This window comes from Chiloscyllium plagiosum, unplaced genomic scaffold (assembly GCF_037043375.1).
Source record: "Chiloscyllium plagiosum isolate Xiang-an unplaced genomic scaffold, Cpla_swu_hap1 HiC_scaffold_7, whole genome shotgun sequence".
Taxonomy (NCBI): Eukaryota; Metazoa; Chordata; class Chondrichthyes; order Orectolobiformes; family Hemiscylliidae; genus Chiloscyllium; species Chiloscyllium plagiosum.
In genome coordinates, this window is record NW_028270145.1 from 72,105,492 (window position 1) to 72,125,380 (window position 19,889).

Below are 19,889 nucleotides of genomic sequence, written 5' to 3' on the forward strand. Positions count from 1 at the left end.
CAGATTTTTATCCATCCACCACTCCGGAATGGATTCTGACCTTCTTCCCTGACAATAGCTCCCATTTCTTGCATTGCAACAATGTCTTCACTAATCAGTGATGACCCCCATCTAACTTTATGTTTCCTTAGCATTTCTCTACTATTTCCCCAAGATCCTTCCTGATGAAGGCCTCCTGTCGGAACATCAATTTTCCTGTTCCTCAGGTGCTGACCTCCTCAACCATTTAATCTTTCCAACTTTTCAGATACCTTCATGTTCCCATGTGGCTATTGGGGCTTAATTGTCTTTTGTGGTCGTTGTTAGATTTTAGAAATCATGTTACATAAGAATGTACTGATGAACCTCTATCAAACACTGCACCACAAAAATGCAATTGCCGCTGTATATTGGAGAAAAAGTGAATAGCCATGAAATTCTAACTATGATCATTCAATTTAAACACAATTAGTATTTTTCTTGAATAGCCAGATTAGAATTTCTTTATCCCTGGGAATTTTCTTTCAATGAGTAATGATCAAATGTACAAACTAAACAAACCTGCTTTTCAGAATCTGAAATGAATGTGATTGCACTGTTTGCATCATGCTATCAATAATTAATCAGAAAATAAACTCCTCCAAATCATGTTTGACATCCTTGCATTTCTAATCCTGATGATTGTTCTTTGAGTGGAATTGACAGCATCTTCTAGCACGAGAAGTTCATTCAGTCCCATTCTTTGGGTTTTCAAACATCAGTTCTGAGGCTGGCATTTCAATCAACATAAAATATAAAGATTGTACCTGTAGAGTCTGTTGTAGTTGCGACTGAAAGAGAAATGATTTATATTGTTAATGTGAAAAAATTCTACGCTTGAAATTAATTTCTCAAAGAAATGATCTTTCCAGTTTTTGAACATGTTCATTTTTATCTGTATAATCCATTTCATTGATACATAATAGTTTCCTAGATTATGTACAGTGGGACATGAGCGTTTCATGATGTCAAACATAAAGAAGATTGACATTCAGCCCTTTCTATTTGTGCTGATTCGAGAGCAAATTTATTTTCTGGCATTACTCCTGTCTTTCTACATAGCCCATTGGTTTTCGTCTAATTGTGTGCTCCCCATTCCACTCTGAAAGCCCTTCATGACACTCGCTCCAATGTCCTCTCAGATGGTTTATTCGGTTCTGAATCACTTGCTGCATATTCCACGTTGTGTTTCTTTTCCAAGTCATTGAAAATTTATTAAAGTCCTTTATTATTGAATTGACCTTGCTCCACATCTCAGACAGTTTCATTCTCCTTTCCTCTCAGCCTCCCTAAAGCAGATGCATGATAGACCCGTTGTTAAAGCCTCCTTTTAACACACTAAACTGATTTTTTATTTGTCATTGTCTGCAGGAACACTTTGATGCTGCACTTAGCATGTTTTCCTAGACTCTGCAACAAAACAGTTTCCATCTCCTGATTGGTGATAAAACCATGTAACGTGATATAGGTCATGGATATAGTGCATGTTCAGAGTTTTATTCATTCACTGCTCCAGATTGGATTTTGTCCTGCTTCCCACTTCTTACAATGCAACAATGTCTTCACCCCCATCTGACTTTGTGTTTCCTGAGCATTTGTCTACTATTTCTCCAAGATCATTGCTGATGAAGGGCTCCTGTCCTAAACGTTGATTTTCCTGCTCCTCGGATGCTGCTGACCACTTCAACCATTTAACCTTCTCAGGTTTTCAGACACAATCACCTTCCCATCTGGCTATTGGTGCTTAATTCTTTTACTCTGTCGTTGTTAGATTTTAGAAATCAAGTTACTTAAGAATGTACTTATGAACATCGAACACAGAGTAGGGTCACAAACGCTGCACCACTAAAATGCATTTGCCACTATATATTGGAGAAAAGGTGAATAGCCATGAAATTCTAACTATGATCATTCAATTTAAATACAATTAGTATTTTTCTTGAATGGCCAGATTAGAATGTCTTTTTCCCTGGCAATTTTCTTTGAATCAGTAACAACAAAATGTACAAAATAAAAGAACTCACTTTTCACAATCTGAAATGAATGTGATTGCACTGTTTGCATCATGCTATCAATAATTTATCAGAAAAATAAAACTCCTCCCAATCATGTTTATCATCCTTGCATTTCTAATCTTGATGATAGTTCTTTGAATGCAATTAACAGCATTTTCTAATGTGAGAGCTTCAGTCAATCCCATTCTTTGGGTTTTCAAACATCAGTTCTGAGGCTGGCATTTCAATCAACATATAATATAAAGATTGTACCTGTTGAGCCTGTTGTAGTTGTGACTGAAAGAAAATTGATTTATATTGTTAATGTGAGAAAATTCTACATTTGAAATTAATTTCTCAAAGAAGTGTTTTTTTCTCATCATTGATGATGTTCATTTTTACCAGTATAATCCATTTTATTCATACACAGTAATTTCCTGTATTATGTACGGTGGCACATGAGCGTTTCATGATGTCAAAAGTACAGAAGATTAACATTCAGCCCTGTCTCTTTGTGCTGACACTTTTTGAGAGCAATTTATTTTCTGCTATTACTCCGGTCTTTCTACATAGCCCATTGCTTTTCTTCTATTTGTCTGCTTCCTCGTTCCATTCTGAAAACCCTTCATGAATCTCCCGGCACTATCCTCTCAGATGGTTTATTTGGATCCTCATCCCTTGCTGCATATTGCACATTCTGGTTTTTTTCCAAGTCATTTAAAATTTATTAATGACCCTTCCATTGACATTGTTCCACCTCACAGACAGTCTCATTCTCCTTTCCTCTCAGCTCCCTCATGTGGAAGCATGGTAGACCTGTTACATGTTACATCTTCCATTTAACGCACTAAACCAATTTTTTATTGAGCATTGTCTGCAGGATCACTTTGATGCTGCACTTAGCATGTCTTTCAACACTCTGCAACAAAACATTTTCCATCCCCTTGTTGGTGATAAAACCATATCAGGTGATACAGGTCATGGATCTAGTGCATGTTCAGAGTTTTATCCATCCACCACTCCAGAATGGATTCTGACCTTCTTCCCTGACAATAGCTCCCACTTCTTGCAATGCAACAATGTCTTCACTAATCAGTGATGACCCCCACCTGAATTTATGTTTCCTTAGCATTTGTCTACTATTTCCCCAAGATCATTCCTGATGAAGGCCCCCTGCCCGAAACATCAATTTTCCTGTTCCTCAGTGCTGACCTCCTCAACCATTTAATCTTTCCAACTTTTCAGACACATTCATGTTCCCATCTGGCTATTGGGGATTAATTGTTTGTTTTTGGGTCATTGTTAGATTTTAGAAATCATGTTACATAAGAATGTACTGATGAACCTCTATCAAACACTGCACCACAAAAATGCAATTGCCGCTGTATATTGGAGAAAAAGTGAATAGCCATGAAATTCTAACTATGATCATTCAATTTAATCACAATTAGTATTTTTCTTGAATAGCCAGATTAGAATTTTTTTATCCCTGGCAATTTTCTTTCAATGAGTAATGATAAAATGTACAAACTAAACAAAGCCGCTTTTCAGAATCTGAAATGAATGTGATTGCTCTGTTTGCATCATGCTATCAATAATTTATCACAAAATAAACTCCTCCAAATCATGTTTGACATCCTTGCATTTCTAATCCTGATGATTGTTCTTTGAGTGAAATTGACAGCATCTTCTAGCACGAGAAGTTCATTCAGTCCCATTCTTTGGGTTTTCAAACATCAGTTCTGAGGCTGGCATTTCAATCAACATATAATATAAAGATTTTACCTGTAGAGTCTGTTGTAGTTGCAACTGAAAGAGAAATGATTTATATTGTTAATGTGAAAAAATTCTACACTTGAAATTAATTTCTCAAAGAAATGATCTTTCCAGTTTTTGAACATGTTCATTTTTATCAGTATAATCCATTTCATTGATACATAATAGTTTCCTAGATTATGTACAGTGGGACATGAGCGTTTCATGATGTCAAACATAAAGAAGATTGACATTCAGCCCTTTCTATTTGTGCTGATTCGTTTTGAGAGCAATTTATTTTCTGCCATTACTCCAATCTTCCTACATAGCCCATTGGTTTTCGTCTAATTGTGTGCTCCCCATTCCACTCTGAAAGACCTTCATGACACTCGCTCCCATGTCCTCTCAGATGGTCTATTCGGTTCTGAATCACTTGCTGCATATTCCACGTTGTGTTTCTTTTCCAAGTCATTGAAAATTTATTAAAGCCCTTTATTATTGAATTAACCTTGTTCCACCTCTCAGACAGTTTCATTCTCCTTTCCTCTCTGCCTCCCTAAAGCAGATGCATGATAGACCCGTTGTTAAAGCCTCCTTTTAACACACTAAACTGACTTTTTATTTGTCATTGTCTGCATGAACACCTTGATGCTGCACTTAGCATGTTTTCCTACACTCTGCAACAAAACAGTTTCCATCTCCTGATTGGTGATAAAACCATGTAACGTGATATAGGTCATGGATATAGTGCATGTTCAGAGTTTTATTCATTCACTGCTCCAGACTGGAATTTGTCCTTCTTCCCACTTCTTACAATGCAACAATGTCTTCAGCCCCATCTGACTTTGTGTTTCCTTAGCATTTGTCTCCTATTTTCCCAAGATCATTGCTGATGAAGGGCTCCTGTCCTAAACATTGATTATCCTGCTCCTCGGATGCTGCTGACCACTTCAACCATTTAACCTTCTCAGGTTTTCAGACACAATCACGTTCCCATCTGGCTATTGGTGCAAAATTCTTTTACTTCGTCGTTGTTAGATTTTAGAAATCAAGTTACATAAGAATGTACTGATGAACATCTAACAAGAATAGGGTCACAAACACTGCACCACTAAAATGCATTTGCCACTGTATATTGGAGAAAAGGTGAATAGCCATGAAATTCTAACTATGATCATTCAATTTAAATACAATTTGTATTTTTCTTGAATGGCCAGATTAGAATTTCTTTTTCCCTGTGAATATTCTTTGAATGAGTAACAACAAAATGTACAAACTAAAAGAACCCACTTTTCACAATCTGAAATGAATGTGATTGCACTGTTTGCGTCATGCTATCAATAATTTATGAGAAAAATAAACTCCTCCCAATCATGTTTAACATCCTTGCATTTCTAATCCTGATGATTGTTCTTTGAATGGAATTAACAGCATTTTCTAATGTGAGAGCTTCAGTCAATCCCATTCTTTGGGTTTTCAAACATCAGCTCTGAGGCTGGCATTTCAATCAACATGTAATAAAAAGATTGTACCTGTAGAGCCTGTTGTAGTTGTTTCTGAAAGAGAAATGATTTATATTGTTAATGTGAGAAAATTCTATGTTTGAAATTAATTTCTCAAAGAAATGATCTTTCCAGTTTTTGAACATGTTCATTTTTATCAGTATAATCCATTTCATTGATACATAATAGTTTCCTAGATTATGTACAGTGGGACATGAGCGTTTCATGATATCAAACGTAAAGAAGATTGACATTCAGCCCTTTCTCGATGTGCAGACTCGATTATGAGAACAAACTTATTTTCTGCCATTACTCCAGTCTTTCTACATAGCCCATTGGTTTTCATCTAATTGTGTACTCCCCATTCCACTCTGAAAGCCCTTCATGACACTCGCTCCAATGTCGTCTCAGATGGTTTATTCAGTTCTGAATCACTTGCTGCATATTCCACGTTGCGTTTCTTTTCCAAGTCATTTAAAGTTTATTGAAGACATTTATTATTGAATTGACCTTGTTCCACATCTCAGACAGTTTCATTGTCCTTTCCTCTCGGGCTCCCAAAAGTAGATGCATGATAGACCTGTTGTTAAAGCCTCCTTTTAACACACTAAACTGATTTTTTATTTATCATTGTCTGCAGGAACACCTTGATGCTGCACTTAGCATGTCTTCCTGCACTCTGCAACAAAACAGTTTTCATCCCCTGATTGGTGATAAAACCATGTAACATGATATAGGTCATGGATATAGTGCATGTTCAGAGTTTTATTCATTCACTGCGCCAGGCTGGAATTTGTCCTGCTTCCCACTTCTTACAATGCAACAATGTCTTCACCCCCATCTGACTTTGTGTTTCCTTAGCATTTGTCTACTATTTTCTCCAAGATCATTGCTGATGAAGGGCTAATGCCCTAAACGTTGATTTTCCTGCTCCTCAGATGCTGCTGACCACTTCAACCATTTAACCTTCTCAGGTTTTCAGACACAATCACCTTCCCATCTGGCTATTGGTGTTTAATTCTTTTACTCTGTTGTGGTTAGATTTTAGAAATCAAGTTACATAAGAATGTACTGATGAACATCTAACTCAGAGTAGGGTCACAAACGCTGCACCACTAAAATGCATTTGCCACTATATATTGGAGAAAAGGTGAATAGCCATGAAATTCTAACTATGATCATTCAATTTAAATACAAATGGCCAGATCAGAATTTCTTTTTCCCTGGGAATTTTCTTTGAATCAGTAACAACAAAATGTACAAACTAAAAGAACCCACTTTTCACAATCTGAAATGAATGTGATTGCACTGTTTGCATCATGCTATCAACAATTTATCAGAAAAATAAACTCCTCCCAATCATGTTTAACATCCTTACATTTTTAATCTTGATGATAGTTCTTTGAAAGGAATTGACAGCTTTTTCTAATGTGAGAGCTTCAGTCAATCCCATTCTTTGGGTTTTCAAACATCAGCTCTGAGGCTGGCATTTCAATCAACATATAATATAAAGATTGTACCTGTTGAGCCTGTTGTAGTTGTTTCTGAAAGAAAATTGATTTATATTGTTAATGTGAGAAAATTCTACATTTGAAATTAATTTCTCAAAGAAGTGTTTTTTTCTCATCATTGATAATGTTCATTTTTACCAGTATAATCCATTTTATTCATACACAGTAATTTCCTGTATTATGTACGGTGGCACATGAGCATTTCATGATGTCAAAAGTACAGAAGATTGACATTCAGCCCTGTCTCTTTGTGCTGACTGTTTTTGAGAGCAATTTATTTTTTGCTATTACTCCGGTCTTTCTACATAGCCCATTGCTTTTCTTCTATTTGTCTGCTTCCCCGTTCCATTCTGAAAACCCTTCATGAATCTCCCTGCACTATCCCCTCAGATGGTTTATTTGGATCCTCATCCCTTGCTGCATATTGCACATTCTGGTTCTTTTCTAAGTCATTTAAAATTTATTAATGACCCTTCCATTGACATTGTTCCACCTCACAGACAGTCTCATTCTCCTTTCCTCTCAGCTCCCTCATGTGGAAGCATGGTAGACCTGTTACATGTTACATCCTCCTTTTAAAGCACTAAACTAATTTTTTTTAGCATTGTCTACAGGAACACCTTGATGCTGCACTTAGCATGTCTTCCCACACTCTGCAACAAAACATTTTCCATTCCATGGTTGGTGATAAAACCATATCAGGTGATACAGGTCATGGATCTAGTGCATGTTCAGATTTTTATCCATCCACCACTCCAGAATGGATTCTGACCTTCTTCCCTGACAATAGCTCCCATTTCTTGCAATGCAACAATGTCTTCACTAATCAGTGATGAGCCCCATCTAACTTTATGTTTCCTTAGCATTTGTCTACTATTTCCCCAAGATCATTCCTGATGAAGGCCCCCTGCCCGAAACATCAATTTTCCTGTTCCTCAGGTGCTGACCTCCTCAACCATTTAATCTTTCCAACTTTTCAGATACCTTCATGTTCCCATCTGGCTATTGGGGCTTAATTGTTTTTTGTGGTCGTTGTTAGATTTTAGAAATCATGTTACATAAGAATGTACTGATGAACCTCTATCAAACACTGCACCACAAAAATGCAATTGCCGCTGTATATTGGAGAAAAAGTGAATAGCCATGAAATTCTAACTATGATCATTCAATTTAAACACAATTAGTATTTTTCTTGAATAGCCAGATTAGAATTTCTTTATCGCTGGCAATTTTCTTTCAATGAGTAATGATAAAATGTACAAACTAAACAAACCTGCTTTTCAGAATCTGAAATGAATGTGATTGCACTGTTTGCATCATGCTCTCAATAATTTATCACAAAATGAATTCCTCCAAATCATGTTTGACATCCTTGCATTTCTAATCCTGATGATTGTTCTTTGAGTGGAATTGACAGCATCTTCTAGCACGAGAAGTTCATTCAGTCCCATTCTTTGGGTTTTCAAACATCAGTTCTGAGGCTGGCATTTCAATCAACATATAATATAAAGATTGTACCTGTTGAGCCTGTTGTAGTTGTGACTGAAAGAGAAATGATTTATATTGTTAATGTGAAAAATATTCTACGCTTGAAATTAATTTCTCAAAGAAATGATCTTTCCAGTTTTTGAACATGTTCATTTTTATCAGTATAATCCATTTCATTGATACATAATAGTTTCCTAGATTATGTACAGTGGGACATGAGCGTTTCATGATGTCAAACGTAAAGAAGATTGACATTCAGCCCTTTCTATTTGTGCTGATTCGTTTTGAGAGCAAACTTATTTTCTGGCATTACTCCAGTCTTTCTACATAGCCCATTGGTTTTCGTCTAATTGTGTGCTCCCCGTTCCACTCTGAAAGCCCTTCATGACACTCGCTCCCATGTCCTCACAGATGGTCTATTCGGTTCTGAATCACTTGTTGCATATTCCACGTTGTGTTTCTTTTCCAAGTCATTGAAAATTTATTAAAGCCCTTTATTATTGAATTGACCTTGATCCACCTCTCACACAGTTTCATTCTCCTTTCCTCTCTGCCTCCCTAAAGCAGATGCATGATAGACCTGTTGTTAAAGCCTCCTTTTAACACACTAAACTGATTTTTTATTTGTCATTGTCTGCAGGAACGCCTTGATGCTGCACTTAGCATGTCTTCATGCACTCTGCAACAAAACAGTTTCCATCCCCTGATTGGTGATAAAACCATGTTATGTGATATAGGTTTTGGATATAGTGCATGTTCAGAGTTTTATTCATTCACTGCTCCAGACTGGAATTTGTCCTGCTTCCCACTTCTTACAATGCAACAATGTCTTTACCCCCATCTGACTTTGTGTTTCCTGAGCATTTGTCTACTATTTTCCCAAGATCATTGCTGATGTAGGGCTCCTGTCCTAAACGTTGATTTTCCTGCTCCTCGGATGCTGCTGACCACTTCAACCATTTAACCTTCTCAGGTTTTCAGACACAAACACGTTCCCATCTGGCTATTGATGCAAAATCCTTTTACTCTGTCGTTGTTAGATTTTAGAAATCAAGTTACATAAGAATGTACTGATGAACATCTAACACAGAGTAGGGTCACAAACGCTGCACCACTAAAATGCATTTGCCACTATATATTGGAGAAAAGGTGAATAGCCATGAAATTCTAACTATGATCATTCAATTTAAATACAAATGGCCAGATCAGAATTTCTTTTTCCCTGGGAATTTTCTTTGAATCAGTAACAACAAAATGTACAAACTAAAAGAACCCACTTTTCACAATCTGAAATGAATGTGATTGCACTGTTTGCATCATGCTATCAACAATTTATCAGAAAAATAAACTCCTCCCAATCATGTTTAACATCCTTACATTTTTATTCTTGATGATAGTTCTTTGAAAGGAATTGACAGCTTTTTCTAATGTGAGAGCTTCAGACAATCCCATTCTTTGGGTTTTCAAATATCAGTTCTGAGGCTGGCATTTCAATCAACATATAATATAAAGATTGTACCTGTTGAGCCTGTTGTAGTTGTTTCTGAAAGAAAATTGATTTATATTGTTAATGTGAGAAAATTCTACATTTGAAATTAATTTCTCAAAGAAATGTTTTTTTCTCATCATTGATGATGTTCATTTTTACCAGTATAATCCATTTTATTCATACACAGTAATTTCCTGTGTTATGTACGGTGGCACATGAGCGTTTCATGATGTCAAAAGTACAGAAGATTGACATTCAGCCTCTTTGTGCTGACTCTTTTTGAGAGCAATTTATTTTCTGCTATTACTCCGGTCTTTCAACATAGCCCATTGCTTTTCTTCTATTTGTCTGCTTCCCCGTTCCATTCTGAAAGCCCTTCATGAATCTCCCTGCACTATCCTCTCAGATGGTTTATTGTGATCCTCATCCCTTGCTGCATATTGCATATTCTGGTTCTTTTCCAAGTCATTTAAAATTTATTAATGACCCTTCCATTGACATTGTTCCACCTCACAGACAGTCTCATTCTCCTTTCCTCTCAGCTCTCTCATGTGGAAGCATGGTAGACCTGTTACATGTTACATCTTCCTTTTAACGCACTAAACTAATTTTTTATTGAGCATTGTCTGCAGGATCACTTTGATGCTGCACTTAGCATGTCTTTCAACACTCTGCAACAAAACATTTTCCATCCCCTGGTTGGTGATAAAACCATATCAGGTGATACAGATCATGGATCTAGTGCATGTTCAGAGTTTTATCCATCCACCACTCCGGAATGGATACTGACCTTCTTCCCTGACAATAGCTCCCACTTCTTGCAATGCAACAATGTCTTCACTAATCAGTGATGACCCCTATCTGAATTTATGTTTCCTTAGCATTTGTCTACTATTTCCCCAAGATCATTCCTGATGAAGGCCGCCTGCCCGAAACATCAATTTTCCTGTTCCTCAGTGCTGACCTCCTCAACCATTTAATCTTTCCAAGTTTTCAGACACATTCATGTTCCCATCTGGCTATTGGGGCTTAATTGTTTGTTTTTGGGTCGTTGTTAGATTTTAGAAATCAAGTTACATAAGAATGTACTGATGAACATCTATCAAACACTGCACCACAAAAATGCAATTGCCACTGTATATTGGAGAAAAAGTGAATAGCCATGAAATTCTAACTATGATCATTCAATTTAAACACAATTAGTATTTTTCTTGAATAGCCTGATTAGAATTGTTTTATCCCTGGCAATTTTCTTTCAATGAGTAATGATCAAATGTACAAACTAAACAAACCTGCTTTTCAGAATCTGAAATGAATGTGATTGCTCTGTTTGCATCATGCTATCAATAATTAATCAGAAAATAAACTCCTCCAAATCATGTTTGACATCCTTGCATTTCTAATCCTGATGATTGTTCTTTGAGTGGAATTGACAGCATCTTCTAGCACGAGAAGTTCATTCAGTCCCATTCTTTGGGTTTTCAAACATCAGTTCTGAGGCTGGCATTTCAATCAACATATAATATAAAGATTGTACCTGTAGAGTCTGTTGTACTTGCGACTGAAAGAGAATTGATTTATATTGTTAATGTGAAAAATATTCTATGCTTGAAATTAATTTCTCAAAGAAATGATCTTTCCAGTTTTTGAACATGTTCATTTTTATCAGTATAATCCATTTCATTGATACATAATAGTTTCCTAGATTATGTACAGTGGGACATGAGCATTTCATGATGTCAAACGTTAAGAAGATTGACATTCAGCCCTTTCTATTTGTGCTGATTCGTTTTGAGAGCAATTTATTTTCTGCCATTACTCCAATCTTCCTACATAGCCCATTGGTTTTCGTCTAATTCTGTGCTCCCCATTCCACTCTGAAAGCCCTTCATGACACTCGCTCCCATGTCCTCTCAGATGGTCTATTCGGTTCTGAATCTCTTGCTGCATATTCCATTTTGTGCTTCTTTTCCAAGTCATTGAAAATTTATTAAAGCCCTTTATTATTGAATTAACCTTGTTCCACCTCTCACACAGTTTCATTCTCCTTTCCTCTCTGCCTCCCTAAAGCAGATGCATGATAGACCCGTTGTTAAAGCCTCCTTTTAACACACTAAACTGATTTTTTATTTGTCATTGTCTGCAGGAACACCTTGATGCTGCACTTAGCATGTTTTCCTACACTCTGCAACAAAACAGTTTCCATCTCCTGATTGGTGATAAAACCATGTAACGTGATATAGGTCATGGATATAGTGCATGTTCAGAGTTTTATTCATTCACTGCTCCAGACTGGAATTTGTCCTGCTTCCCACTTCTTACAAGGCAACAATGTCTTCATCCCCATCTGACTTTGTGTTTCCTTAGCATTTCTCTACTATTTCTCCAAGAACATTCCTGATGAAGGGCTCCTGTCCTAAAAGTTGATTTTCCTGCTCCTCGGTTGCTGCTGACCACTTCAACCATTTAACCTTCTCAGGTTTTCAGACACAATCACCTTCCCATCTGGCTATTGGTGCAAAACTCTTTTACTTCCTCGTTGTTAGATTTTAGAAATCATGTTACATAAGAATGTACTGATGAACCTCTATCAAACACTGCACCACTAAAATGCATTTGCTACTATATATTGGAGAAAAGGTGAATAGCCATGAAATTCTAACTATGATCATTCAATTTAAATACAATTAGTATTTTTCTTGAATGGCCAGATTAGAATTTCTTTTTCCCTGGCAATTTTCTTTGAATCAGTAACAACAAAATGTACAAACTAAAAGAACCCACTTTTCGCAATCTGAAATGAATGTGATTGCACTGTTTGCATCATGCTATCAATAATTTATGAGAAAAATAAACTCCTCCCAATCATGTTTAACATCCTTGCATTTCTAATCCTGATGATTGTTCTTTGAATGGAATTAACAGCATTTTCTAATGTGAGAGCTTCAGTCAATCCCATTCTTTGGGTTTTCAAACATCAGCTCTGAGGCTGGCATTTCAATCAACATATAATATAAAGATTGTACCTGTGGAGCCTGTTGTAGTTGTGACTGAAAGATAAATGATTTATATTGTTAATGTGAGAAAATTCTATGTTTGAAATTAATTTCTCAAAGAAATGATCTTTCCAGTTTTTGAACATGTTCATTTTTATCAGTATAATCCATTTCATTGATACATAAAAGTTTCCTGTATTATGTACAGTGGGACATGAGCGTTTCATGATATCAAACGTAAAGAAGATTGACATTCAGCCCTTTCTCTCTGTGCAGACTCGATTATGAGAACAAACTTATTTTCTGCCATTACTCCAGTCTTTCTACATAGCCCATTGGTTTTCATCTAATTGTGTGCTCCCCATTCCACTCTGAAAGCCCTTCATGACACTCGCTCCAAGGTCCCCTCAGATGGTATATTCAGTTCCGAATCACTTGCTGCATATTCCAAGTTGCGTTTCTTTTCCAAGTCATTTAAAATTTATTGAAGACCTTTATTTTTGAATTGACCTTGTTCCACCTCTCAGACAGTTTCATTCTGCTTTCCTCTCGGGCTCCCAAAAGTAGATGCATGATAGACCTGTTGTTAAAGCCTCCTTTTAACACACTAAACTGATTTTTTATTTGTCATTGTCTGCAGGAACACCTTGATGCTGCACTTAGCATGGCTTCCTGCACTCTGCAACAAAACAGTTTCCATCTCCTGATTGGTGATAAAACCATGTTAGGTGATATCGGTCATGGATAAAGTGCATGTTCAGAGTTTTATTCATTCACTGCGCCAGGCTGGAATTTGTCCTGCTTCCCACTTCTTACAATGCAACAATGTCTTCACCCCCATCTGACTTTGTGTTTCCTTAGCATTTGTCTACTATTTTCCCCAAGATCATTGCTGATGAAGGGCTCCTGCCCTAAACGATGATTTTCCTGCTCCTCGGATGCTGCTGACCACTTCAACCATTTAACCTTCTCAGGTTTTCAGACACAATCACCTTCCCATCTGGCTATTGGTGCTTAATTCTTTTACTCTGTCGTGGTTAGATTTTAGAAATCAAGTTACATAAGAATGTACTGATGAACATCTAACACAGAGTAGGGTCACAAACGCTGCACCACTAAAATGCATTTGCCACTATATATTGGAGAAAAGGTGAATAGCCATGAAATTCTAACTATGATCATTCAATTCAAATACAAATGGCCAGATCAGAATTTCTTTTTCCCTGGGAATTTTCTTTGAATCAGTAACAACAAAATGTACAAACTAAAAGAACTCACTTTTCACAATCTGAAATGAATGTGATTGCACTGTTTGCATCATGCTATCAATAATTTATCAGAAAAATAAACTCCTCCCAATCATGTTTGTCATCCTTGCATTTCTAATCTTGATGATTGTTCTTTGAACGCAATTAACAGCATTTTCTAATGTGAGAGCTTCAGTCAATCCCATTCTTTGGGTTTTCAAACATCAGTTCTGAGGCTGGCATTTCAATCAACATATAATATAAAGATTGTACCTGTTGAGCCTGTTGTAGTTGTTTCTGAAAGAAAATTGATTTATATTGTTAATGTGAGAAAATTCTACATTTGAAATTAATTTCTCAAAGAAGTGTTTTTTTCTCATCATTAATAATGTTCATTTTTACCAGTATAATCCATTTTATTCATACACAGTAATTTCCTGTATTATGTACGGTGGCACATGAGCGTTTCATGATGTCAAAATTACAGAAGATTGACATTCAGCCCTGTCTCTTTGTGCTGACTCTTTTTGAGAGCAATTTATTTTCTGCTATTACTCCGGTCTTTCTACATAGCCCATTGCTTTTCTTCTATTTGTCTGCTTCCCCGTTCCATTCTGAAAACTCTTCATGAATCTCCCTGCACTATCCTCTCAGATGGTTTATTTGGATCCTCATCCCTTGCTGCATATTGCACATTCTGGTTCTTTTCCAAGTCATTTAAAATTTATTAATGACCCTTCCATTGACATTGTTCCACCTCACAGACAGTCTCATTCTCCTTTCCTCTCAGCTCTCTCATGTGGAAGCATGGTAGACCTGTTACATGTTACATCCTCCTTTTAACGCACTAAACTAATTTTTTATTGAGCATTGCCTGCAGGAACACTTTGATGCTGCACTTAGCATGTCTTCCCACACTCTGCAACAAAACATTTTCCATCCCCTGGTTGGTGATAAAACCATATCAGGTGATACAGGTCATGGATCTAGTGCATGTTCAGAGTTTTATCCATCCACCACTCCAGAATGGATTCTGACCTTCTTCCCTGACAATAGCTCCCACATCTTGCAATGCAACAATGTCTTCACTAATCAGTGATGAGCCCCATCTGAATTTATGTTTCCTTAGCATTTGTCTACTATTTCCCCAAGATCATTCCTGATGAAGGCCGCCTGCCCGAAACATCAATTTTCCTGTTCCTCAGGTGCTGACCTCCACAACCATTTAATCTTTTCAGATACCTTCATGTTCCCATCTGGCTATTGGGGCTTAATTGTTTTTTGTGGTCGTTGTTAGATTTTAGAAATCATGTTACATAAGAATGTACTGATGAACCTCTATCAAACACTGCACCACAAAAAGGCAATTGCCGCTGTATATTGGAGTAAAAGTGAATAGCCATAAAATTCTAACTATGATCATTCAATTTAAACACAACTAGTATTTTTCTTGAATAGTCAGATTAGAATTTTTTTATCCCTGGGAATTTTCTTTCAATGAGTAATAATAAAATGTACAAACTAAACAAACCTGCTTTTCAGAATCTGAAATGAATGTGATTGCAATGTTTGCATCATGCTATCAATAATTAATCAGAAAATAAACTCCTCCAAATCATGTTTGACATCCTTGCATTTCTAATCCTGATGATTGTTCTTTGAGTGGAATTGACAGCATCTTCTAGCACGAGAAGTTCATTCAGTTCCACTCTTTGGGTTTTCAAACATCAGTTCTGAGGCTGGCATTTCAATCAACATGAAATATAAAGATTGTACCTGGAGAGTCTGTTGTAGTTGCGACTGAAAGAGAAATGATTTATATTGTTAATGTGAAAAAATTCTACGCTTGAAATTAATTTCTCAAAGAAATGATCTTTCCAGTTTTTGAACATGTTAATTTTTATGTGTATAATCCATTTCATTGATACATAATAGTTTCCTAGATTATGTACAGTGGGACATGAGCGTTTCATGATGTCAAACGTAAAGAAGATTGACATTCAGCCCTTTCTATTTGTGCTGATTCGTTTTGAGAGCAAATTTAATTTCTGGCATTACTCCTGTCTTTCTACATCGCCCATTGGTTTTCATCTAATTGTGTGCTCCCCATTCCACTCTGAAAGCCCTTCATGACACTCGCTCCAATGTCCCCTCAGATGGTCTATTCAGTTCCGAATCACTTGCTGCATATTCCACGTTGCGTTTCTTTTCCAAGTCATTTAAAATTTATTAAAGCCCTTTATTATTGAATTGACCTTGTTCCACCTCTCACACAGTTTCATTCTCCTTTCCTCTCAGCCTCCCTAAAGCAGATGCATGATAGACCCGTTGTTAAAGCCTCCTTTTAACACACTAAACTGATTTTTTATTTGTCATTGTCTGCATGAACACCTTGATGCTGCACTTAGCATGTCTTCATGCACTCTGCATGGTGGCACGGTGGCACAGTGGTTAGCACTGCTGACTCGCAGCGCCAGAGACCCGGGTTCAATTCCCGACTCAGGCGACTGACTGCGTGGAGTTTGCACGTTCTCCCCGTGTCTGCGTGGGTTTCCTCCGAGTGCTCCGGTTTCCTCCCACAGTCCAAAGTAGTGCAGGTTAGGTGAATTGGCCATACTAAATTGCCCGTAGTGTTAGGTAAGGGGTAAATGTAGGGGTATGGGTGGGTTTCGCTTCGGCGGGTCGGTGTGGACTTGTTGGGCCGAAAGGCCTGTTTCCACAGTGTAATCTAATCTAAAAAAAAAAAAATCTAAAGCAGTTTCCATCCCCTGATTGGTGATAAAACCATGTTATGTGATATAGGTCATGGATAAAGTGCATGTTCAGAGTTTTATTCATTCACTGCTCCAGACTGGATTTTGTCCTGCTTCCCACTTCTTACAATGCAACAGTGTCTTCACCCACATCTGACTTTGTGTTTCCTTAGCATTTCTCTACTATTTCTCCAAGATCATTGCTGATGAAGGGCTCCTGTCCTAAACGTTGATTTTCCTGCTCCTCGGATGCTGCTGACCACTTCAACCATTTAACCTTCTCAGGTTTTCAGACACAATCACCTTCCCATCTGGCTATTGGTGCTTAATTCTTTTACTCTGTCATTGTTAGATTTTAGAAATCAAGTTACATAAGAATGTACTGATGAACATCTAACACAGAGTAGGGTCACAAACGCTGCACCACTAAAATGCATTTGCCACTATATATTGGAGAAAAGGTGAATAGCCATGAAATTCTAACTATGATCATTCAATTTAAATACAATTAGTATTTTTCTTGAATGGCCAGATTAGAATTTCTTTTTCCCTGACAATTTTCTTTGAATCAGTAACAACAAAATGTACAAACTAAAAGAACTCACTTTTCACAATCTGAAATGAATGTGATTGCACTGTTTGCATCATGCTATCAATAATTTATCAGAAAAATAAACTCCTCCCAATCATGTTTATCATCCTTGCATTTCTAATCTTGATGATAGTTCTTTGAATGCAATTAACAGCATTTTCTAATGTGAGAGCTTCAGTCAATCCCATTCTCTGGGTTTTCAAATATCAGTTCTGAGGCTGGCATTTTAATCAAAATATAATATAAAGATTGTACCTGTTGAGCCTGTTGTAGTTGTGACTGAAAGAAAATTGATTTATATTGTTAATGTGAGAAAATTCTACATTTGAAATTAATTTCTCAAAGAAATGTTTTTTTCTCATCATTGATGATGTTCATTTTTACCAGTATAATCCATTTTATTCATACACAGTAATTTCCTGTGTTATGTACGGTGGCACATGAGCGTTTCATGATGTCAAAAGTACAGAAGATTGACATTCAGCCCTGTCTCTTTGTGCTGACTCTTTTTGAGAGCAATTTATTTTCTGCTATTACTCCGGTCTTTCTACATAGCCCATTGCTTTTCTTCTATTTGTCTGCTTCCCCGTTTCATTCTGAAAACCCTTCATGACTCTCCCTGCACTATCCTCTCAGATGGTTTATTTGGATCCTCATCCCTTGCTGCATATTGCACATTCTGGTTCTTTTCCAAGTCATTTAAAATTTATTAATGACCTTTCCATTGACATTGTTCCACCTCACAGACAGTCTCATTCTCCTTTCCTCTCAGCTCCCTCATGTGGAAGCATGGTAGACCTGTTACATGTTACATCCTCCTTTTAACGCACTAAACTAATTTTTTATTGAGCATTGCCTGCAGGAACACTTTGATGCTGCACTTAGCATGTCTTCCCACACTCTGCAACAAAACATTTTCCATCCCCTGGTTGGTGATAAAACCATATCAGGTGATACAGGTCATGGATCTAGTGCATGTTCAGAGTTTTATCCATCCACCACTCCAGAATGGATTCTGACCTTCTTCCTTGACAATAGCTCCCACATCTTGCAATGCAACAATGTCTTCACTAATCAGTGATGACCCCCATCTGAATTTATGTTTCCTTAGCATTTGTCTACTATTTCCCCAAGATCATTCCTGATGAAGGCCCCCTGCCCGAAACATCAATTTTCCTGTTCCTCAGGTGCTGACCTCCTCAACCATTTAATCTTTTCAGATACCTTCATGTTCCCATCTGGCTATTGGGGCTTAATTGTTTTTTTGTGGTCGTTGTTAGATTTTAGAAATCATGTTACATAAGAATGTACTGATGAACCTCTATCAAACACTGCACCACAAAAATGCAATTGCCGCTGTATATTGGAGAAAAAGTGAATAGCCATGAAATTCTAACTATGATCATTCAATTTAAACACAATTAGTATTTTTCTTGAATAGTCAGATTAGAATTTTTTTATCCCTGGGAATTTTCTTTCAATGAGTAATAATAAAATGTACAAACTAAACAAACCTGCTTTTCAGAATCTGAAATGAATGTGATTGCAATGTTTGCATCATGCTATCAATAATTAATCAGAAAATAAACTCCTCCAAATCATGTTTGACATCCTTGCATTTCTAATCCTGATGATTGTTCTTTGAGTGGAATTGACAGCATCTTCTAGCACGAGAAGTTCATTCAGTCCCATTCTTTGGGTTTTCAAACATCAGTTCTGAGGCTGGCATTTCAATCAACATAAAATATAAAGATTGTACCTGTAGAGTCTGTTGTAGTTGCGACTGAAAGAGAAATGATTTATATTGTTAATGTGAAAAAATTCTACGCTTGAAATTAATTTCTCAAAGAAATGATCTTTCCAGTTTTTGAACATGTTCATTTTTATCAGTATAATCCATTTCATTGATACATAATAGTTTCCTAGATTATGTACAGTGGGACATGAGCGTTTCATGATGTCAAACGTTAAGAAGATTGACATTCAGCCCTTTCTATTTGTGCTGATTCGTTTTGAGAGCAAATTTATTTTCTGGCATTACTCCTGTCTTTCTACATTGCCCATTGGGTTTCATCTAATTGTGTGCTCCCCATTCCACTCTGAAAGCCCTTCATGACACTCGCTCCAATGTCCTCTCAGATGGTCTATTCGGTTCTGAATCACTTGCTGCATATTCCACGTTGCGTTTCTTTTCCAAGTCATTTAAAATTTATTTAAGTCCTTTATTATTGAATTGACCTTGATCCACCTCTCACACAGTTTCATTCTCCTTTCCTCTCTGCCTCCCTAAAGCAGATGCATGATAGACCCGTTGTTAAAGCCTCCTTTTAACACACTAAACTGATTTTTTATTTGTCATTGTCTGCAGGAACACCTTGATGCTGCACTTAGCATGTCTTCCCACACTCTGCAACAAAACAGTTTCCATCCCCAGATTGTTGATAAAACCATGTTAGGTGATATGGATATAGTGCATGTTCAGAGTTTTATTCATTCACCGCTCCAGACTGGATTTTGTCCTGCTTCCCACTTCTTACAATGCAA

At 36.9% G+C, this 19,889-nt stretch overlaps 1 protein-coding gene across 50 annotated transcripts in view; it reads right to left on the reverse strand.

Annotated features, from left to right (window-relative positions):
- The window catches only part of LOC122551665 (mucin-13-like), a 93,116-nt gene that overhangs the window by 61,101 nt on the left and 12,126 nt on the right, over positions 1-19,889 (reverse strand). For 2 of the 50 annotated variants that reach the window (XM_087989133.1, XM_087989120.1), the window contains exons 3-15: positions 19,105-19,128; positions 17,601-17,624; positions 15,777-15,800; positions 14,274-14,297; positions 12,784-12,807; positions 11,295-11,318; positions 9,788-9,811; positions 8,299-8,322; positions 6,790-6,813; positions 5,300-5,323; positions 3,798-3,821; positions 2,286-2,309; positions 786-809 (exon numbers count right to left, since the gene is read on the reverse strand). In XM_087989133.1, the coding sequence (XP_087845259.1) occupies positions 786-809; positions 2,286-2,309; positions 3,798-3,821; positions 5,300-5,323; positions 6,790-6,813; positions 8,299-8,322; positions 9,788-9,811; positions 11,295-11,318; positions 12,784-12,807; positions 14,274-14,297; positions 15,777-15,800; positions 17,601-17,624; positions 19,105-19,128 (312 nt within the window). The remainder of the gene's footprint in view (positions 1-785; positions 810-2,285; positions 2,310-3,797; positions 3,822-5,299; positions 5,324-6,789; positions 6,814-8,298; positions 8,323-9,787; positions 9,812-11,294; positions 11,319-12,783; positions 12,808-14,273; positions 14,298-15,776; positions 15,801-17,600; positions 17,625-19,104; positions 19,129-19,889) is intronic. The other 48 variants (XM_087989131.1, XM_087989123.1, XM_087989145.1 and 45 more) reach the window with 43 other exon arrangements.